Source organism: Sturnira hondurensis, unplaced genomic scaffold, assembly GCF_014824575.4.
Source record: "Sturnira hondurensis isolate 20B ecotype Veracruz unplaced genomic scaffold, ASM1482457v3 Scaffold0006413, whole genome shotgun sequence".
Classification (NCBI taxonomy): Eukaryota; Metazoa; Chordata; class Mammalia; order Chiroptera; family Phyllostomidae; genus Sturnira; species Sturnira hondurensis.
Window position 1 is genome coordinate 58,472,185 of NW_028079044.1, and position 22,157 is coordinate 58,494,341.

General features: G+C 56.8%; 2 protein-coding genes and 1 non-coding gene across 4 annotated transcripts; 2 read left to right on the forward strand and 1 right to left on the reverse strand.

Moving 5' to 3' along the window:
• The first annotated feature begins 7,561 nt into the window (after positions 1 to 7,561).
• CIMIP5 (ciliary microtubule inner protein 5) lies at positions 7,562 to 11,519 on the forward strand. 2 transcript variants are annotated; one of them, XM_037048722.1, is made up of 4 exons: positions 7,562 to 8,026; positions 8,570 to 8,609; positions 9,971 to 10,193; positions 11,058 to 11,519. In XM_037048722.1, the coding sequence occupies exons 1-3, from the start codon at positions 7,788 to 7,790 to the stop codon at positions 10,160 to 10,162; spliced, it is 471 nt and encodes a 156-aa protein (XP_036904617.1). In that variant the 5' UTR covers positions 7,562 to 7,787; the 3' UTR covers positions 10,163 to 10,193; positions 11,058 to 11,519. The 2 variants fall into 2 exon arrangements, with proteins under 2 accessions (XP_036904617.1, XP_036904616.1); XM_037048721.1 differs by having other exon boundaries at positions 7,563 to 8,026; positions 11,212 to 11,519.
• Positions 11,470 to 11,669, forward strand: LOC118989046 (U2 spliceosomal RNA). Its single transcript, XR_005066936.1, has one exon. It is a non-coding gene; the product is annotated as a U2 spliceosomal RNA (small nuclear RNA).
• A 309-nt stretch (positions 11,670 to 11,978) lies between these two features.
• SLC66A3 (solute carrier family 66 member 3) lies at positions 11,979 to 21,148 on the reverse strand. Its single transcript, XM_037048720.1, has 7 exons — positions 20,856 to 21,148; positions 18,648 to 18,730; positions 18,507 to 18,576; positions 16,823 to 16,880; positions 15,223 to 15,343; positions 14,567 to 14,608; positions 11,979 to 13,081 (listed from the first exon to the last, which is right to left on the reverse strand). Exons 1-7 carry the CDS (start codon positions 20,996 to 20,998, stop codon positions 12,990 to 12,992), a joined length of 609 nt encoding a protein of 202 aa, XP_036904615.1. The 5' UTR covers positions 20,999 to 21,148; the 3' UTR covers positions 11,979 to 12,989.
• Positions 21,149 to 22,157: the final 1,009 nt, after the last annotated feature.

The window sequence follows — 22,157 nt, forward strand, 5'->3', positions numbered from 1 at the left end:
GAACACCCGGAGACCAGGCCTTGCCAGGGGTGAGGACACAGGACAGGAAGGCTGGGGTGCACTGGGAGGCTGGGGGGGTGGCTGGCCAGTCCCCACGAGGTCACAGCAGTCAATGTGGCAGGCAGCCCCTGGGGGAGCCATGAGCTTGGGCCTGTCCTGTGAGTCCCGGGAGGAAACTCTGATGTCGGCCACCACCAGGCAGCATCCCTGGCAGGGCAGTGGGGGTGCTGAGTGCCTCTGTCCAGATTCGGGGTACAGGGAAGGCTCCTCAGGGATGGACGGCTGAGGCCTGCAGGATGAGGCTCATTCTGGGAAGATGCCCCACAGGCATGCTGGGCACATCTTTTCTTGAGACCGAGGAGTGGTTTGGTGTGGTGAGAGCAAAAGGGGGCCTGGTGAGAAGCAGGAAGGAGGTGGAAAGGTGGGGGGGGCAGGTGCCAAAATTTGGAGAGCGAGAGGTGTACATCAGCGATGGGCAGCCATGGGGGCTGGGGGGTGGGGAGGGCGCTCCGTGCCACACGCTCCAGTTGGGGCAGGAAGGCTGGCTGGGGGCTGGGGTTGAGGTGGTGGCGAATGAATGGAACTCACAGGGCAAGGAAGAGGCAAGGGTGCGGAGGGAGGAGCTGGGACCCTGAACCTAGCACAGACTCTGGAGATGGTGCTCAAGAGGCCCCTCGCAGCCCTGAGAGGGAAGGGGCCATTGGAAACAGCCTGAGGGGTTATAAGAGGACGAGGTGCTTACGGCACCCTGCGATGCACCTCAGTGTTTCAGAGTTGCCACCGTGTGTCCTGAGCCAGACAAGCCAGCAGTCAAGGGAAAGTCCGGGCCAAAATGGGCCACAGACTGCCGGTCACTCTGCCTGCCTGTAGGATTCAGCTGGGAGCCGTGAACAGCTGTCTGCATTCCCAACTGAAACATTAGGAGAAATATTTTCTTGTTGTGGAATTTCAGTCTCAGCTTTGCCAGAATCTTGCTGTAATTGCAGCAAATTTCTGGGATCCTCAGAAGGCTGAGGAATCGGCCCAGAGGCGAGTTGGGGAAGGTCCGGGGTATTGTCACTCACTCACACGCCAAGCTACAGCTGCGACTCCATGGCGCCCCTTGTCCTCACAGCTCTGCCATGGTAAATTCGCCTTCCCAGGTTTTTTAAAAGAAAATTTATCTGTTTATTATGGAGAGGGGAAGGGAGGGAGAGACGAAGAGAAACATCAGTGAGTGGTTGCCTCTCCAGCGCCCTCTACTGGGGACCTGGCCTGCAACCCAGGCATGTGCCCAGGTTGGGAACTGAACCTGCAACCCTTTGGTTCTCAGGCCAGCACTTAACCCAGAGCCACACTAGCCAGGGCTCACCTTCCCAGTTTAAAGGAAGAAGTGGACACCAGCCAAACACTGAAGCATCAGGGGAAGTCAGCAATAGTTCCGGCTGGTCTCCATGGAGACCCCCGTGGGGCCTTGGCCTGTCCCATGGTCACTGCACCTGGAACTATAACTCTGGGTTCGAAGGCGCCTGAGATGGCACCGAGCCCAGCCCTTCACCTCATTTCACAGATGCAAAAACAGAGCCAGAAGGGACAGTAAGCAATAAAAGTAAACGATTTTTAAAAGGTTGACGGGTGCCTAGACGAACGTACGATGAAGACAGAATTGAGTCCCGTGGGCTACGGAACGAGCCGGAGGCGCCTCTCCCCAGCCCTGCGCAGCCCACAGTGCCTGCCCGATGCTTCTGGAGGCTGAGGGTTCCCGCAGGGTCTGTCGTGGGGCCTGAAAAAGGGAGGAGTTAGTAACCTGGAGTCCTTCCCCTCCCCTTCCTTCCCCTTCCTGGTCCAGAGACGTCCCCTGAATCCTAGGTATTTGCGGGGAGTGGGGTGGATTTTTTCCATTAGCGCAGTCCTTGACCTTCCCCGGGTGGCCTGACGGCTACACATTCTACTGTCACCAGATTTCTCGCATCGGAGGGGCTACGAGCCCCAGATAAGAGGGGTGGGAAACCGTTTCTGGTCATAGTAACTCATTTTGCATCTTCAGAACGAGGCCGTTTATCCCCCGGGAAAGCGGCAGTACTGGGAGACCTCCTTGCAGATCGAACACAGGAACCGGGCAGAGACCCAGAGCAGAGAAAGAGGCTGGTGGACTGGAGAAAGGGGGCCGCCACCGGTTTTTAAGAATGAGGAAAAGGTGAGTTCTAGAAACCCACTAGCAAGACTGATGAGTTTTGAGGAAAAATTCCAGTGTGGAGTGATCTTGAAAGCAAACGCAAGAAGGAAAGAGCTAATTGCTAAAGACGCGCGGTCCCCACAGAACTCATTCCCCACTCAATGGGACGGATCTCATTTCACTGTAATGAGGTCATTAGGTGATGGCCCGGTGAAGGCATGGAGCCAGACCATCCTCCTCTTAGCAAGAACATTCCCCGTCTTCTCACAATGTTACGTAATAACAAAAGAGCAGCAGCAATGCCCAGAGCAGAGGAATGACAGATGGCAACTGGTGCCTTCCGTGTGACAATATAGGAGGCACAGAGCCCGGGAAAATGTGAGCGAGGAGTTAGGAGAGACAGAGGAGAGGATGCAAGAACAGCGCGCGCGCGCACACACACACACACACACACACACACATACACACACACACCGAGCCAGTTCTAGAAGGAAAAATAGAGGAGGTGATGGACAACCATCATGCCCAGGGCTAATGAGAGGTCAGCCTTGGGAGCTCGTTCGGAGCAGGACTTCACCTCCTGGCATGCCGCGGTGCAGTGTCCAGAGACCGAAGGCAGAGGGACAGCCCGGAGAGACCGGGCACATCCCTCCCGGGCACCCAGACACCAGAAGACGTCACTGTGGAAGGAGGACCGTGCACTCAGTCATTCGAGGGTGACGAAGAATAAAGATATTTATGGGCAAGTAGGAACCAATGAACCTCCCATTGGGTCACCAGTAAAGGAAATGCTAAAGGAAGTGTACCAAAAAGAAGAAAATTGAACTCAAAAGGAAGGACCGGAGTCAGCAAATGAAGGAGTAAATGTGCCGGGAACACCGGTGACCGAATCACCGTTGTAGTTAATGTGAGAGGGACTAAAACGTGGTGGAGCTGAAATGCCGGGCAACCACGCCGTGTCAGATCAGATATGTGATTACAGTGAAATGTTCTAAATTTTTGGTGCTTTAATAATGTTCGGGGGAGAGAGAGAAATGTCAGAACTTTGGAAACTGAGTTACACGTGTAGATTAAAATTTTAAAAACAACCACTAAAATAGTGGGCAATTTTCAAAGAGCTAAAGAAGAGAAAGAGAGAAGAAACAGAAATTTTTCAGAGCAGGATAAACAGAAAACCTAAAATAAGTAGAGAAATTCAAAGGATCAATAATTGTAATAAATATAAATGAACTAAACTAGTCAAAATATAGAAGTTGTCAGGCCGGAGTTTTTAAATTTAGGATGGCCCTATGCTGCTTATGAGAGAAATACCTAAAACATAAGGACTCACATTTAAAATAAACGGATGGGGAAGAAATAGCAGGCGGACACGGACTGAAAGGAGGCGGGCGCAGTCACGTCAATGGGGGGAGAAGGCTGCGCCCCCGGAGGACAGCAGCGCGGCCGCCCAGGGAGGAGAGGCGGTGGGGAGGCACCATCATCCGGAAGCTGCTCCGTCGGATGACACGGCCTGAAAGTGTCGAAACCCACCCCGTCGGACCCCGTTTCCTCCCCCACGGACAGGAAATGGAACACGGGGCAGAAACAGAGCTGTGAGGATTTGGGGGAATGCTGAGTGGGAAAGTGAGTCATTAAAGCCGAATGTGCTCCCCAAAATGGGTGGTCGTGGTGAAGGAGAAAGACGCGTGCTATGTGCCATGGACAGCAGGCCTGAACCGAGAGTCTAGGGGGCAGAGACGGCTGGAGAGCTGGGTGGGGAGCTCACTCCCGCAGGTGAGGAAAGGGATGATTTGGGGTGGAGACCTGACTAGCAGGTAAGAGCCCAGCACAGATGGCCCAGCTCCCGGGTTCAAGGGGGAGGCAGATATAAGGTGGGGTCAGCCAGGTGGTGCTGGCACACAGGGGCAGGCGGACACGAGGCCGAGGGACCCTCCAGTTCCAGTTTCTGTTGGGGACAGTGCTCGAGTGCTGCTTTAAATGAGCCCCAAGCCTTTGATCTGAGATCTGCGTCATCACTGAGGAAGTGAAAATCAGCCCTGCTGGCAGGCAGACCCAGATGAACAAGGTTCCAACTGGCAGGATTCTGCCGACAGAACCCCAGCTGCAGTGAGAACAAAAGACCCCTGGCAAGGCCACACTTCAGCCGCACGTGGCTCCCTGTCCCCCTGACAGTCCCAGGCACCGGGAAGTAGGGCGCCTGTCCCTGCTGCCCAAGGGCCTCAGAGCCTTTGGGGGAGCTCTCCTTGCTGCAGCGAGACCAGCCAACCCAGCAGTGGGGACCACAGGAGTGTTCTTGGGGCCACTCCACTTGGTGGGCTTCACATGACCATGACATGAGCCTTAGCCAAGCAGTTCCCTAAAGGCTCCACATGCAACTTGTGCCACTTCCTGTTGGACATCACCCTGCGCGGTCACCATCTTTACTGCCTCTGTCCTCCAAGGGAGTGGGGCTGGGACTTGGAGGGAAACTCTGGAAAGTGAGGGCACAGGGACTTGGCCGGCGCCTGCCCTGTGGAGGAGCTGCGTGCTGGCCACCAGTGCTGCCTTGCCACTGGGCTCCCAGCCCTCTGAGTGCCAGCCAGGGCAGGAGCTGCGGCGCCCCCTCCAGGTCGGAGGCCCTAAGTGCTCCCTCCTTGTCTCTGCCTTTCCACAGAGGAAGTCACCAAGTGCATTTCAGCCCTAATGCAAGACACAAGAGGCTTGCCATTCTAGGAGGCGTGTTCCCGGAGGAATGCATGGTGCAAACTAGAACACAGCCTCCTTCCCGGTGGGTCCCTCGAAGGAGAGGGGCCCGAATTCAAACGCACCATTAGCGCCGGTCACCCAGAGCAAAGGTCCTCATGAACCGTGCAACTGCAGTACTGTCAGGAGCATGCCAGGGCCAGGCGAGGTCTGTGGGGGCTCCCGGGGACCCCTCTGGTGTAGGACTCCCCACCCGTTTGCAGCACCAGTGTCTGAGGCAGATGCTCCCCTTCGCAGTAGTCAAACCGAAGGCTGATATTGGCAAAACAAAGAGCCGGAGACCGTGACAGCTCCGTCAGTAGAGGACACGTTCTCCTGCCCGGCTTGGTTTGCAGCTCCGGTGCTGACTCTGTACCCCCCACTGTCTGCTTCCAAAGTGACCGCTGGCTGTCAGAGACTGTCCTGCGCCCAGTCTCTGTCCCTCTCGAAGCTGGGAACGGACCGGAGACGCCCACTTGGGAAGGGAGCGAGGAGCCCTGAGAATAAGCAGGGCTCCAGAACACGCGGGGGGAGGGGCCCCAGGCTGCCCGGCTGCCTCACCTGGAGCTCCTAGGCAAGCCAGCTAGGCCCTCCGCACCTGTTTCTCCACCCACACAGCGGGGTGAAGACCGATGGGGCACCGGTCTGAAGTCACCGGTCCTAGTGTTAACACTTTCCTCTAGAAGGGCTGCAAACTGTCACTTGTCACACAGGCTGCATCTGTCTCAGACTCACCAGGACCCACCGGAGCTGAGAACACACACATCCCATCTCCGTCCCTTCTTTGAAAACCAAGGAACTTTCCCTTCCGTCCTTTGCTTCTCCCCAGCCACCACCCCTGGGCAGAGAGGCAATTGCTAGTTCTAGGCGGATGGGGGATGCAAAGCTCCAGGCTGCCCCCTGCTGCCACAGATGGGTGTTGCCATCACCCTCAGTCCCACTTCTTCCCTAAAATGCATCGGGCTGCAGACTCAGGGTAATAAAGATGAGGCCCCAGAACATTTCTCCCAAGGCTGAAAGTGGCCACACCCCCAGGCACCTGGAGTCTACAGAACACAAACCACTGAGCCATATTTTCAGTAGCCAAAGTTAAACCCTTTGCATGGGGTGGAAATAACCCGTCAGAAGAGGCCAGGGGGTGGGGGTTCTGGTCGCAGCACGGCCAGTGGGCTCAGGGAGGGCTTTGGTTTTCCTGAGCCCCCAGGTTCTGTGCCCAAATCCCGATGCCCCCCCCACGACTGTCACGTGCCACGGAGAAACACAGGTGGGCCTCCTCTCCGACCTGGAGTGGGATGCGACTTCTATTTTTAACCCACTTGTCTATCAGGGAAGGTTCACTCGAGCGCCCAGGGGCCAGGCTGGTGCTGAAATGTAGGATCTCATTGCTGAAAATTATCAGGGAGGCTCCCGGGAAACGACAGGGGGTGTTCAGTGTTAGGCCTCTGTGTCACTCCGAGGTCCAGCCAGTGGCCAAAAGCACAGGCCCTTCACTCACCACCTCCCTCCCTGTGAAATGCCAGCCTGTCTCAGCAGCAATCCAGGCCGTTGCACCTGTCCCAATTCCTCCACCTGGCAGGTCCTTTTCACCTGCGAAGACCCAGCTCCTTGGAGCCTCTTACCTGAACGCAGAACCCAGAAGAGGCGCTGGGGGCTGGCACACGGTGTGCACTCACTCAGGTGTGTTGGCTGAACCAGTCCTCGCGCCCTGAGATGCCCTGTGCACACCTCTGCGCAGTCCACACGTCTGCTTCCCAGCCACACAGAGAAGGACCGCCCCGCTGCCCCCCCCCCCACCCGCCCAGCACAGAACAAGAAGCCCGGAGTCCTGGAAGCCAGGGCCGGAGCCGGAGCCCCGAGGGGCTGTGTGAGCAGGTGCCTGGGCCAGAGCAGCCCGCCACGGGCTCAGAACGCGCGTCCCCTACCTCGGGTCCTCGCCGTTTCCTTCAGAGGGCCTCCTAGACATAAGGCAGAGGTTCAGTTAGTAACTGAGTGACCTGGGGCAGTCACTCCGCCCCCTGCTGGCAAGGGCCTCGGTTTCTTCATCTGCCAAATGGGTCTGGAAACCCGTGCTGTGGTTGGTCGGAAGGGCCCGGCGAGGTAAGGACGGTGCCTCGGTGCCTCGGAAACCCTGCAGGTCTGTGCCCACAGAGCCGACTGATCCATTGGGCAGCATCACTCCTCTCCCTTCACCCGGTGCGTGCGCACAGCTGCTCCCAGAGACGCACCCGTGACACCTGATCTGTGACCATGAGGCACCCTCACAGCCACCACCTATCTCAAGTGCATCCGCGAGGGGGCCACACAAGATTAGTATTGCCCCCTCATGGGCCCCCTAAAGCAGGGGATGCCCAAGATCCTGAAGTAACAACCGAGGACCAGGAAGCTGGGTCCAAAACCCAGTCCTGTCTGGGAGCCCAGGCCCTCCCCTCCCACCCCAGGGGCCAGGCCTGTGGCCCCTCTTTCTCCTCAACGCTGTATTCAGGTCTCCAGCTGAGAGGCAAGGGGCAGAGCTGAGGGGCAGCTGAGCTGGGCCTGGCGCAGCCCCAGGAACTCTCTCCACCCCACCCTGGGGCTCAGATGTACCAGGCAGACAGACACACACACACACACACACACACACAGAGGCGGAGCTGCCCGGTTCCCCGGGGCAACAGTCAACACAGGCAGGAGTTCAAACACAGCTGGGCAGAGTGGCTCTCCTCTGAGCCTGGAGGGCTGGTCCCCAGTGGCCCCCTAAGCTCGGGGTCCAGAGGGGCAGTGACTCTTCACAGGCTCCCCTGGTGTCAGGAGGAGGGGAAGCCCCAGAAGAGGTCCCAGCTCAGGCAGAGGTGCACCTCTCTCTGTCTCTTCCTCCCTTTCTCTGTCTCCCTCTCTCTCTCTCTCTCTCTCACACACACACACATTTGCACCCATGGGGAGCCACCCCATCTCTGGGCTCCAGAAAACCACATCAGCTGGGTGCCAACTGCCCTCCACCAGGCCACCAGCCCTAGTCTTCCCCACCGCCCGGCGTGGCCCCGTAGTGGGCAGAAGAGCCCTGGGCGGCCTGGCGGCACGGGCTGCGCAGGAGGCCCTGGCAGCGGACGGGGTGCAGCGGGACCAGCTGTGGAGGGAGCTCCTGGAGGCTGAGAAGCGGAGCCAGCAGCGCTGGTGAGTGCCTGCCCAGCATGCCCCCTCCCCTGACCCCCAGCCCAACTCAGGGTCCAGGAAGCTTCTGGGGAAAGAGACCAAGAGAGAGGGAAGCCAGGCCAAGTGCGTGGACGGAAACGTGCCTGGCTGAGGAGCAGAAAACCTGGGAGAGGGGGCAGGTGGGGGAGGGCCCCAGCTTCCCCGACTTGGGCCTAGAAAGCGGGAGGGAGAGCAGGCAGGGGGTCCGCTAATGCAGGACGTCCCTTGGTGCAGCCACTGGACCCAGCGACTCCTGGGGAGCTGCCCAGCCCGGCTGCAGGGGCACAAGGCTGCCCGGAGCCTCATTCCTGGGTCGGGGCAGCCGGAAGCAAGTGCAGAAACAGTGAAAAGACAAGACAGGGACTCGGGCCGTGGGGATGCAGGGCTGTCAGGCCTGGGGCAGAGGAGACTCTTGTTACTACGGGTCGTCAGAATCGCTTGGCTGGTGCAAAATCGATTAAAATGATCTATCAAACGATCTACGGTGGGTAAGTGACCAGCGCTGCCAACGCCTTTCCGTTCCAGGGCCCAGAACTGGAGTTTCCTGAGGGACTACGACCCCATGGTGAGACTGCGCCTCCGTCAGTCCGTCCCCGTTCGCTGTGGTTGCGCCGGGAACGCGCTTCACTCACTGAACGTGGGCGGGGGGCCAGCGTGGGCCAGGGCCGGGGACGCACAGGGCCAGAACAAACACAGGCTTGTTCCGAGAAATTCAGAGTCTGGTGGGGAAGAAGATGCTTACACGGACCGCTTAGAAATTCATCTTTCCTGGAGCTCCTTGATGTTATTCAGATGAGCCCACTGGACATGGGGCTCATCTTTCCTGTGGGGACAGTCGGCAGCGAGTGGCGACCTGGGGTGTGCCCCACATGGGCATGAGTCGGGGCGGGGTGCTTGGTAGGCCGATTCCTCGCTCATTCCGATGCCTCAAAGAGCACCACCCCCGGTCTCTCCTCCCTGAGTAACTCTCCCGAATGCGAACTTGACCATGTCTCTCCCTGGCTTCAAATCCTTCAATGGGTCTGCCTCCCTCGCTCATCCCACACAGAGCCCCCCGCACTCTCTTAGCCACGCCTTTGTGCACGCTGTTCCCTGCCTGAAATGCCCTTCCACCTTGTCAGCCTGATGGGCTCCTATTCATCCTCCAAAACCCCACTGGAGTGCCTTCTCTCCTGGGGGCCTGTCCCCACCCTGAGCGGGCTTGACCAGTTCACTCTGTTCTTTTTTTTTAATCCTCCCCTGAGGACAGGCTTACTGATTTTAGAGCGGGGGGAGGGGGGGGGTGTGGTGCAGGGAGAGGGAGAGAACTGTCGTGTTGGAGAGACCTGTCCATCTGTTGCCCCTCACACTTGCCCTGAGGACCAGACCCACAACCCAGGTGTGTGCGCTGCCCGGGAGTCCAACTCACGCCCTGCTGTATCCTGAGGAGGGGCGGGGGGGCACAGGCGTGTTCACTTTGCACAAGTCTGCGGGGCTGCGCAGTTACCACTTAATATGCTTTCCGGTATGTCTGTGAAACTTCAAGTAAAACTTCACCAAAACCCAAAACCAGCCCCCACGGCCCCCAGGGCCCGCAGAGCCCCGCCCCCAGGCGAGCGGTCTGGCCACGCTCTGCCACTCAAGAACTGTGCTCTTCTCAGTGGAGAGACGGGTGTTCCTTTAATTCTTCGGGGCTCTGGGTGAGGTTCAAGGTGATCCTGTGTATGCCCTCGTGTGCAACCACCGTTTCACTCTGATTCGTCCGCCTGCAGCTCAGGGGGCTGTGCCCCGGGGGTCCCTTCCTGTGACTCTTTGCCGGGACAATGCTAATTAACGGTCTCCTTGTTTACAGACCGACAACAACCACAGAACCTGTGGCACTGCCACCACAGGTGAAGGGGGTCTTAGTGCTTTCCCCGTGTGACGTGAACTGTCCCCTCTCCTCAGGGCAATAAGAAGGAGCCCGGGACGCTGCCGGAGCACGTGTCTCTCTTCTCCGACACTGTCCCCCATTCCACGAACCGGACTGTGGGCAGCAGGGTGGACACGCCCCTGGGGAAAACCCTCATCGGCCTGGACTTCCTCTTCGTGGAGGGCGTCCGGAAGAAGAAGCTGGAAGACGAGCTGCAGCCCATCTAGGAGGAGAAGACGGGACTCGGGGCTGCGCCAGGTGGGTGTGGGGGTTGGAGGGGGCCTGTGGCTGACTCAACCCCATCACCCCATTGCCCCGTCACTGTCCCAAAGAGTCCCTCCAGATGGCAACCCTCGTCACAGGCTGGAGAGGCATCCTAGTGGGTGTGCACTGCAGAAACACACAGAGACTCACACACCGGTCCTGACACCCCTCACCCTCCCGAGGACACAGCGGGGCCATGGGGTCGCATGTGACAGGATGCCCAGCGGGGCTGGTGGCACTGGAACCTGAGCACCTTCCCACAGGGCCCACGCCCGGCTCCACCTGGAGGGCCCTGCCCCCACCCCACCAGCTTCGGGAGCAGAGCCGGTGCCCACGGATTCCAACGAGGCCTGGCTAGTTTCTGCCTGGGAGGGAGTCCCGCCTGCCGAACACCTACTGTGCACCTCTCTGTAACTTTAGGGTACGATCATCCCCATTTCAAAAGGTGGCAATGGAAGCCTAGGAAGATAAGGGCTGGCCCAAGGCCGTGCGGCCTGTCAGGGTCAATGTCTCGAGGGCAGCAGAGGCGGCCTGACACCAGAGTCCCACGCCCCGGGCTTCCCACGGAGCAGCCAGCGCAGGGAGCAGCTCAGGGCCAGGCAGCAACCCGCTTCCTGTGGCCCTGCCTCTGCCCGCCCACCTGGCCAGGCAGCTCCTGTCCTTGGCCAGCCAGGCAGGGGTCAGTGCTTGTTCCATAGCAGAGGAGGAGGGCTCCGCGGCCCCGAGGTCCCCGAACAAACAGGGAGGGCAGCTGGTCCTGGGGCCCAGGCCCTGGCCACCCCCAGGACACACAGAGCCCAAGACAGGCCGGGAGGAGCAGGAGCCACCCCACGTGGCAGACCAGGGACTCCCAACCAGGGCTACGTCAGACAGGACCAGCCTCCCGCTTCCACTCACGGGCGAGACGACTCACTACAAGCAGGACACCTGCCGCACAGCAGGCACCTCGAACTCTAGAGGCTTCTGTACCTGCTGCCGCCACCACCATCACTTAATCTTTCTCACCTGCCAGAGCTCCTCCCCAGTTTATGCTTCCTGTGAGCAATACCTGACCACACGACCTTCACCGCCCAGCGGCCTCTGCGGAGCAGCTGACTCTGCGGAAACCCTGGGGGACGCTCAGTCGACCATCCACACCCCTCTTGCCAGTAACCCCTGAACTCACAACTGGACACACCTGAGAACCAAGCAGGGAGAGCGGACGGCTCACGCCCTGCGCTCCCGAGCTCTGCCCTGCGCCCCTTCCAGAGACTAATTTAAAAAGTCATCTATCGCTTCTCGGCCTTTTGGCCAAGATCAAGTGCAGTATCTGTTCTTATCGGTTTAAAAAGTCATCTAAGTACCCGTGAGATCACATGGTTTGGATTTATCCAAACAGCCAGAGTGTGGCTGCATATGGGACAAGATGTACTTAGATACGTTTTTAAGTGACAACTACGATTTTAAAAACCACAGAATGAACGATCCCTTTACTCTTAGACACCACATTTCCCTGCAGGTTCCCAGCAGGAGTCTAGGATTAACTGACTTATATTTTTTAAATGGCACTTTACATAGCTAAAAACTAATCACATTAAAACAGTTTTTAATTGAGCTCGGGCCTGCGAACCAAATAACCGCGGTTCCATTCCCAGTCAGGGCACATGCCTGGGTTGCAGGCCAGTTCCCAGCAGGGGACCCACGAGAAGCAACCATACATTGATGTTTCTCTCTCCCTCTCTCCCTCCCTTTCCCTCTAAAAGTAAATAAATAAAATCTTTAAAAAAACAGTTTTAAGACTCAAGAGTTCAAAATATGAAAGTTTATTTTACCCAAAACATCTAACAAATATCACTTACAAACTGCAGATCCACACATTAGAATAACGCCCTTCAATTGTAAGGGGAAAGAGAGCTTTTAAAAGTTAGGGTTTATAAACTTTTATAGAAAAACAGTGCATAATAATCTTGTCATGTTTTGAACATGCTACCATAGTGAAAATAAAATCCAGAAGAACTTGGCAGAACCCGGGAATAGCCTTTACTGCATATATTTTCAATATACAAAACCCGGTTGAGATAAGCTCTATTTTATACTGAGTTCTGATAGTGGTTCCTTGTGAGGCTGTGGCCCTTTTAAAACGTCAGCACTGAGCTTGCATCAGCACGTGACTTGCTTCCCCACGGAGGAGGCGCCCCACAGGGCGTCTGGTGAGGAACTGCTGGAAGGCACAGGAGGAGAGGAAGGACCGCTTTGGGACGCCAGCTCAAGCCGGGTGCGTGCTCGCGTGCCCTGACCGACTCGCCACGAGTGAAGGGGGTGTTACACTGGATTCGACCCAATGAGGCCATCCTCTCAGCCCTGCGTTACAGTCAGACCTTAGTCCGGAAGGCGAACCCTAGTCATTTATTACAATTCCACTTCTGACGGACCAAAATCCCACTCCAGGCTCATCTGTGCTGGGGGGAGGCTTATTTCTTAAAAGATTCTGAAAGCTGAAAAATGGATGTAGTTAGCCCTTCAGAGAGAACTTGACTGTGACGTCTATGGGTCAAAGCGACCTCAGACTGAGTTCTTGGACCATCTCCATCAATCGTGTCTGAGCCCTAACAACCTATTGAAGGGGCGGGCGGGGTGGGAAAGCTGGTTTACACAAGGGTTTGAACGGCTTAAGTCTAAATACCTTTGGCTTCGAAGGCTCTGAAATGACCGACCAAGTTTATAAAAGACTTGACTTAGCAACGAACGAGGCGTCCTTTCCTTTGGTTCAGTTATTCGACCTTCACTTTGGGCGTGAGAATCTCGTCCCCATCACTCAGCCTTGGCGACTGGCCTCCTGTAGCGAAGCACTGTGGCCGTCACCCACAGGTTCAGCACCAACATGACCACGAAACGTGTGAGGACTGAAAGCCATCACAAAGAGAAAAGGCGCACATTAAATGAGGTTTTCACGCGACAGAACCGTCCTTCTGCTCTAGGGACCTAAATAGGCTTCCTCCCTCACCCCCCAACAATGAACTTGAGCAACTTTAGTTCCAACTATGGTTCCTGATATTTCCGGAGACATGATCTTGCTCCTATCATGACTGCCATTGGCCACCCAGCCTGACTTCATGAATAATAATTTATCTTTGCCAAGGTTTCAGCTGGAGGGATCTGGCTACAGCTGACGCTGTGGCTTTTTAAAGCTGCTCTGCTCGTCTTCAGGGCAGTGAGTGGCAGGTCAGAACACCCCATGCAAAGGCCACGCCGTAGAGCGCATTCTGCTAAGATCATTCTGAAAATGGGTGCAAATGTCAAAGCGTAGTTCACACTGAGCCGACCCTGAAAATGCGGCTTTTTCAGAGAAGTGATGGGCACTCGGGGAATGCTCCCCTGATGGAGAAGGTGTGTGATACGTAAGGTACCACTGCGCCAACAGGCCCCTGACCCACCCATCACCTGCAGTAACCACGGTCGCCTTAGACACAAAACAAGTCACAACGAGCACATTCTCGATCTTAAAGCTTAGTTTCCAGTTTGTGGGTCAGTCTGGTTTCAGTATGTCTGACTCTTCTTTCCACACCAAGAATTTGGGTCCTGGGGCAAAGGCCTGTGTCCTTTCACTTGACCCAGGTTGACCTTTGACCCCAGCACCTTTACCCCCCTCTCAGAGCTGAGGAACCTCATTGGAGCCAAAGCTTCAACCTCGAGGAAGGCATTGGGGTGCTCCCGCTGCTCTGCAGCCACGCCCCTCAAGTGACCAGGAGCTCGCTCACCTCGAAGGGGTCTGTGTGACAGGCCTGTGTCACAGACTGGGTGACCCCATCTGTTCTAATCCTCTCCCGGAATCTTTTTATGGGAGTTAAAATTCAGCCTAAGGAATTACTAATCTTTTCAGAGTAACCCAAGTATGTTCTCCTCCATCACAGTATCCCTTAAAAAAAAAAAAAAAGGCCAGGACACGGAGTCAAATGAGTCTGTCATCCCTGTGCTTTAAAAGGCCAGTCCATCGGCCACTGGGGGGCAGTTCTCCGAGCTCTGGGCCACTCTCCAGCTCGGACAACGCACACGCTTGGCTCCTGGGTGCCCACCCCATCCTGTTCTTTCAAAGCACATTTCACACTAGTTTCCAGTAGTTCATGGTGTGACAACCATGCATTTGCATTCCAGAAGGTTTCATTTCCACGGAGACAGCGGGTGACTAGGGTGTGCGAGTTCTCTGGCAGGGACCACGCAGCCGGATACCAGGACTATACCGTGACCGGCCTCTGGGTGGCGCCAAGTGACTATCTGTTAAGCCCTAAGGCTCTTACAAGTGAAGGAGGCCAAAAAAAAGGAAAAAAAAAACAACAACAACAAAAAAACGGCACCACACTGAACAACGGGCAGAAAAACATTGGGCTTACCTGTGAGATCATTGGTGGTCATCAAGGTCGTTATTATTCTTGCTGTAAGAGAAAATATTAAGCCATAAATTGCAACTCCCTTCTCAGACATTTTGGTGTTTAGCTATGTCCTCCCATTTTAGCATACAGGGATGTATGCTAACGGTCCTTGAAAGGCTTTGGTAGTAGGGAACACCGAGTAGCACCAGACTTCATAAATACACGCGAGCCAGCCCTGCTTCCCAGCCGGCTGCCCTTCCTGCAGGACCACCCGGTGCCACCCAGGGGAGCGAGGTCGGGGTGTGCCGCGTCATAAAGACTCAACATTTTAAAACAAGGTGGTGCATTCAATACACCACCAATCATGCAATCATGCTCTTGATGCTTTTCAAAGAACAGAGGGAGGACTCAAGAGGATGCTCAATTTGGGGTGAAAGGTGTGCTTTCGCTTAGTTTTAGTGCCCGGATGCTGGCTCTGGCCAAAAATGGAGAGCAGTCAGCGTTAAATCAGCCCTGTACCTGTGGGCTCCCTGAGGGGGTCTGTCTGAACAGCAATCTGCAGAGGACTAGAGCTTGGACTGACTGCCCCCCGCCTACACCCCAGGGACCTTGCTCTGCTGGGCGGATGCTGGGGGCTGGGAAGGGCACCCCGCACCCCAGCGGAGTTCAGTTCTTACTGGCACAGGTGTAGGAAGCGAGGACCCAGGTCAGGGCGCTCACCGCCCCGGAGTCCCGGCTCTTCCACAGGCACTGCAGCTGAGCGAACTTACTGGCCGCACTGATGAAAGTGCAGAAATTCTGTTTGTAGATAAAACAGGAGAAAGTTAGGCATCCCTTCATTAAAAAAAAAAAAGAGCACCAGAGACGGAAAAATTTCAGGCCAACTAAGGACCAATTTGTACAAGGGCAAAACCCAGTTTGGTGGAAAAGAATGCCGTGGTGAGACACTGGTGTAGAACCTGCCAACTCCACCCCTGGCGAATAACCGGGGCCTGGAGCGGGTGTGCAGACGGGAGCGAGAAAGGAACCACGCCCGGCCACCAGGCACATCCACTCCCACCTGCCAATCAGAGAAAGTCCTGTGTGTCTGTATAGGTGCTGTGCTTCGGGACCTGGGGAGGGAGGCCATGCTGCTTTGAGCTGACAGGCTCTTAAAGTCACTGTGTCAGCTCTGACTTCCTGGCTCTTTGTCCTCTGTGCGGCTCCACAGCCCTCAAGCCAGCATCTTGTGCAGGCGCCAGGAGGCCAGCGGGGACCGCAACAGCACTCAGTGAGGGGAAAGGAAACTACTTTATGAACTATTAGGGAGCCAAGTTCATTCACTGAGAATTCAGGGCACAGAAGAAACAAAAAAAACCCTGTGGCCTCTGACCTCTGGACCCAGTCCTGCCCGGTCTGTAGGGGCCCAGAGCACCAGAGCCACACCCACATGGCCTGGAGTGGCAGGTCCCCAGACCCTGAAGACTTTTTGGGGGGTGGCCAGACTTAACAAATAAAAATAACAGGCACCCAGTTAAATTCGAATCTCAGGTTAACAACAAATGATTTTTTAACATAAGTATGTCCCACTCTGTATTTGGGACATAATTATACTAAAAAGTTATTCATTGTTAACCCGGCGTCCCTACTTATTTCCTGTGTCGCTAGGCTGAAACCCAACACAGTTAAGTCCACCTTCCAAGAACAGGTCCAGACGAGATGTTCGGAGAGAAACTCATGAGCTGGGTGTGGCGGGCAGTGACTGGTGCCACCAGTCAGCTCTCTCCCGCTTCTTCCTGCTGGGAGGACGTGCTCACTTCTGCCACCTGGGAGGGCAGGTCTGTGGCAAAACGCTTCCTGACCCACCACCAGAATCCTGTTCTCACCGCACGGGGATGTTGGCCCTTAACCAGGAAGGAAAAAAAGGGAGAGGACGTACCCTCTTCCAAAGAGGATGGAAGATGGGGGGAAGGGGGGGAAAATTTAAAAAAATAATGAGCATGTGGCCAATATGTAATTACCCAGACAGGAAGCTCTTTATCTTATACTCAGTTCTTCATTCTACTGCTGCGAACTGCCTCCCCAGTCTGGTTCTCTAGACCCCAAAAACGGAAGTAAAAAACTTTCCACACAGTGAAGCAAGAACGTCTTTTACTGTTCGAGAACACTGCACTTCCCACAGTCCTTTGGCAGAGCTGCAAACTGAGCAGGGGAACATTGGGCCTGTCGAGTTCTTTGTAGGGCGGGCGGTGGGGAGGGGACAGAGTGACAGCCTGCTATGTCACGGCCGGGACTCACCATGGCCAGGTCTATGATCCACTTCTGCAGGGTGAGGACGAACCACGACGCCACGAACCTTCCCGAGCGTTAAGGAAGCGGCTGAGCTGGCGGCTCCCCTAGCCTGCGCCCTGCACCCTGCACCCAAGGGGCTCCACCTAGAAGTGTGGAGTTGCCAAGTGTCCAATGGGGGGGGGCGGCTCTGCAGGAACTTGTCAGAGTCGGAAAAGACAAAACCAGTGTCAAGTGCACGTGTGCTAGGAGTCCAGGGACCAGAAGCAGATCAGGGAAGGAAAGTACAGAGAACTCCGGGATCGTGCACTGATCCTGGGGGTGGGGACACCCCGGGTGATTTTAACTTCTGGCTTCGTCCCCAACTGTGAGCAAGTCACCCACGCCACGTCACAAGTTAAGCGCTGATGACAGGGGCCGACCTTATAAAGTGGGCATCTCCTGCAAAACGGGTGTCCCGTGAAACCCTGCACTCACTGACTGCCCCCTTTTCTCTAACTCCGGCGTGAAAGTGCTGCCGTGAGGACCGAGGAGCTGGCACGCGGGACGAGGGAGGTCTGATTTCCACCCGGCCCAGGGATGCTGAGGCGCACACAGCACGGCCAGAAGCGGCCAGAAGCTGCAGCGGACACAGGAGTGGAAGTGGCCAGGCAGTGAGGGGCTGCCCACGACCTCTGCTGGGACCATGGGCGAGTTCATTTCTCTCTAGACCTTGGTTTGCTTATCTGCAAAATGGACTTAACACTCCTTGCCCAGTCTTCCTACTCAGTGCCTTGGGGCTCCCTTGCAGGGACCCAACAGGTAGTTGCAATTATAATTAGGAGCATTATTTAAACGAAGGGACTGGAATAGACAGTACTCTGTGTTAAGAGTCAGTAGACTAACTACCAGCAAACAGGTCAACACCGGAAAGGCAGCCTGGAGCTGGGTAGATGCAATTTGGTTTTAAAAAGTCTCTAATTTAATTTTTTGAACTAACTTTTGTGGTATTTTTTTGTCTAATACCTTGCCATTGCCCCTCATTCCACTCATTCCTGACACAGTTTCTGAAACTTGACCACCAGTAGCAGCTACTAAGACCCCAGAGAGGTCTTTTTTGTAGGGTGGCTAGATTTAGCAGATGAAAACCCAGGGCACCCCGGTAAACTCGAATTCCAGATCCCGACCTCCACCCCACGTGGCCTGGCGGCCCCCACTGACACCCAGGTCTCAGAGGGGAGGCCACTGAGCAGGGACAGCACCAGGGCATCTCTGGGTTGTGGAGACATATTCACTCACATGGAGTCTTGCATTTGGGATTCTTTTGAGTTTAACCCAAAAGACACGTATCTGGTAAAGGGTCCTGCTGAATAATGTATACTGTTTTCTTTTTAAAGATTTTACTTATTTATTTTTAGAGGGAAGGGAAGGAAAGGAGAAAGAGAGGGAGAGAAACATCAATGTGTGGTTGCCTCCTGTGTGCTCCCTACTGGGGACCTGGCCTATAACCCAGACATGTGCCCTGAGAATGGAACCGGCAACCCTTTGGTTCACAGACTGGCACTCAATCCACTGAGCCACACCAGCCAGGGTGGATTCTTTTGGGTTTAACCAAAAAGGCATGTCTCCAGTAAAGGGCCCTTCGGACTAATACATACTGTTAGTGGGCAGCACCCTGGGGCCCATCCCTGACTCCCCGAGGCCAGAAGGATACAGGGCGAGGTAGGGCGCCACCCGGTACATGCTGCCGTTGAAGTGGAATATGCAGAGCAGGAGGATGACATCTGGAGGGAGAAGGTTCCGGTGAGAGGGAGGAGGGGCCCAGGGCTGCACTGGGCACGGAGGGCTTGGTTACCTTGTGCGATGAGGATGGGGTACTCCAGGTAGGTCAGCAGCGGGTACTCATAGTAACACTGGTATCGGAGAAACACCAGGAACCTGGGGAGAGGGAGAGCATGCCTGAACCCAAGAGCACAGGCTGGTTGGCAAAACCTGAGAGGTCAAGGATGGAGACTGAGAAAAGGATGGAACGTTCATTTAACAAACGCCACGATTTGGGGAGCATCCAGTACTGCTGGGCTGGGGCGTAATCCACAGTCTCGATCAAGCTCCTTAGGAGAGTCATTTACAAACGGTTCCTGCAGAGAGCAATCCGCTGACCGGGGTTAGGAGACACACTCGGCTGCCCGGCCCCGAAGCTGCCCCAGTAAGAGCAGAAATGACAGCAGCTGCCTGTTGGGCAGCTCCTCCAGCAGTCTGCCCGGGCCCCTCCCTGACCCCCAAGCATCCCCGACCCGGGCCAGCTCTGGGGGTCCCCTCTGTGCCTAGTCCTCTCACTAGGGTCACTCTGCAGATCCCCAGCCTCCAAGTGCAAGCTGCCCACTGCAGGACCCTAGGACAAGCCACCTGTCCGGGGGAGCCACATCCCACTGCCAGAAGACTGGGTTTGGTGAAGGTATGCTGTCAGGTAAAGTGAGACAGGTGCGGGCTGGGTGAAGGTCGAGCCCTCACCCCTTGGATCTCGGGGAAGGAGTGGCAAGGTGTGGACAGGCTCCTGGCTCTGCAGGCATGTCAGTCTCCCCTACCCGCCACCAGGGCCAGCCTCATCTTCCCCTGCTCAGGGACCCTCCTGGGGACTGAGGCCCTTCTCCCCGGCCTTCCGCCCTCCAGCACATGCCCTCTGTCTCCTCACCGACCCCCTCACCTGACCAAACATGAGAGCCACTTTGAACCGGTGTCCCTGTCCTCCAGGGCCCCTCTCTACTCTTCAGGCCCAGCCATCCAGCCCGGGGTCCCATGTGGCAGGGTCACCTGCGAACCTGCAAGGGGCCACACATCCTCCTGGGTGAGAGCCCAGAGCAGGTCCCCTCAGGGCCTGGGCCCCTCATCCCACCCACCACCAGGTCTCCTCCGCCTCCCTCCTTTCCAGCCTGCAATGCCTGTTAGATCGCGGGGGAATACACTAGGTTGGGGGCTGGGCTGGCAGGAGAGAAGCGGGAAGGGCCCCGCCCAGCCAAGGACGAGGGGCGTGACCACTCACTGGGTTTTTTATATGCTGGGTTTTTCCACTAACTCAAGTTTTCCCAAGCTGGTTTTCCCACCATGAATTTGCATTTAGATCTTTAAATACCGAGCCAGGGCCCTCACCCCCTGGATTTTGACGGATGAACCATCTCTAGGAGCAGCCTCTGTTGGTCCCTGCCCACCTTTCACAGACAGAATCAAGTGCCCCTTCTTCACTAGCGGCCTCCAAAGAGCTCTCTCCACTCTCCGAATCCGCCCCACCCCACCCCACCCCACAACATGCAGTTTTAAAAAGCTACGGGGTCCTTGGAGAAGTCCAGCCCTCTATTGTACAGGTGAGGAAACCGAGGCCTGAGACAGGGAGTGAAGGTGGGGGTGGGTTTGGGAACGGATAGTCACACCCTCTTGAGGAGAGGGGATCTCTGAGAAATGCATCCCTGGGCCATTCCGTCCTCCTGTGAACACTAGAGAGCGCACTGTGACGCAGACAGGCTGAGCTGGTGTGGCCCACGGCTGTGATCGTACGTGCCGGGCTTTTACACGACTGGAAGGCAGTGCAGTGGGTTTGCTCGCACCAGCATCACCTCACACCGGTGAGCAGTGCAGAGCCCTATGGCATTACCTTGGCTAAGAGGCCATTAGGCGACATAAGTATTTCAGCTCCATTTTAACCTTATGGGACCACCGTGGGACAGGCGGTCCACTGTTAACCCAAATTTCGTTATGCAACGGCTGACTGAGTCTCCAGGGGCAAGCGGCCTGGCTCAGAGCCAGGTGGTCGGTTTAGCCACTCACGGGGAGCGCAAGGTGTCTTGTTTCCTCCTCTGCTAAGTGGGCGTGCGCGGTCAATGCCTGACCACTCCCGTTGGTGGGCAGCAAAGCACAAGGGGCCATGAGTGGCCCCGGGAAGAGCCCTTCTCGCAGTCAGAGGGTCCCGGCCCCGCTCCCGCCGCCCCTACTTAATTTCTCCTGCGGCTCTCCGGACTCTCGCAAGTCAGAGGAGAGGGAGGAAGAGCACCCCGGCCGCCAGGGCCCTTACCCGGCTAGCTCCAGCAGCAAACTCGGGAGGCTGAGGCCCCGCGCACTGTGCGCCGCCAGCAGGGCGGAGATCTGCGGCAGCTTGAGCGCCGTGCACACCGCCAGAGTGCTCCAGTTGCAGAGCTCGAGCAGCCCCAGGGCCATGGCGCCGGCGTCTCGTGGGGCGTGGGGCCCCGCGGACCCGGGCGCAGCACGACAGGCAGCAGCTCAACACTCGGCCGCCAGGCTCTTCCAGTCTTTCCGCCTTCCCCTGCTACCAGCCACCGCCCCGGTCGGGGTCCGCCCTTGTCCGGTTCCGCCCATCCTTGGTCGGCGCCCCGCCCCGCCCCGCCCCGCCCGCCCCGCCTGCGTCTGGATGGCCACGCCCCCCGAGGCCCAGCCTGCCTCCCAGACTCTAAGGGTCTGGGCCTCCCCTCCCTGGTCCGCTGTCAGGTCCCCTTCCAGCCCGCCCCGCCTATCCCAACCGAAGGATGAGGAAGCAGATTCTCTTAGCATTTCCAAGGAGAAGCTGCAGCTGCGGTCGCCACCCCGACCCCTGCGGCCAGGGCAGGAGACTGCCCCTTCAGGAAGCTGCTGCCACCTCTGCCCAGTGCTCTCCAAGCTGGGGCTGTGCGAGCCCTCGGGTCCCAGAAGGCTCCGCCCCTGTGCCTCTTTGCTTCCAGAAAGGCCCTGGGGCTGTGCTCCCGCCACCCGAGGCTCATGAGTGCCACTCTTGGGCAGAAGCCACAAGAAGCCCTGTGGCCGGGTGTCTGTCACAGCCTCGCCCTCCGCCTCCAGCAGTGACCCCGGACACTGCACCAAGACCCGGGATGCTTTGGACAGCAGGCGCGACTTCTGTTCACTGCTTCCCGCTGGATTGTAGGGAGGGGCGGGAACTGGGAGGTCAAGTCCAGTCTATCCTGGTGTCGCTCTGCCTGAGGCACTGGGCTGCGGAGGCGTCGCAGAAAGGAGATGGGGAGCGGCCGAGGGCCCAGATGCTGGCCGTGGGCAGAGGGGGGCGCCTCTGAGGACCTCCACGGCCTCCCCTGTGCCGACGTCAGTGCTTGGAGCATGGACTTGGACGCAGCCCTGCAGCCACAGGTGCTGTGGGACCTAACACTGGAGTGTGCCACCACCCAGCAGCGAAGGGACGCCAGTACTCACTGATCGTTACAGCAATTCCTTTAAGAATATGCTATCTTACATGAAAAGTCCTCCGTTTCTTCCCTTTGGGAAGGAAGGGAACAAACATTTGAGCTATTCCAGGTACTCCACACAATTTTCCTCTTTAACCCTACAACCTCCCGGTTACAGATGAAGGCCC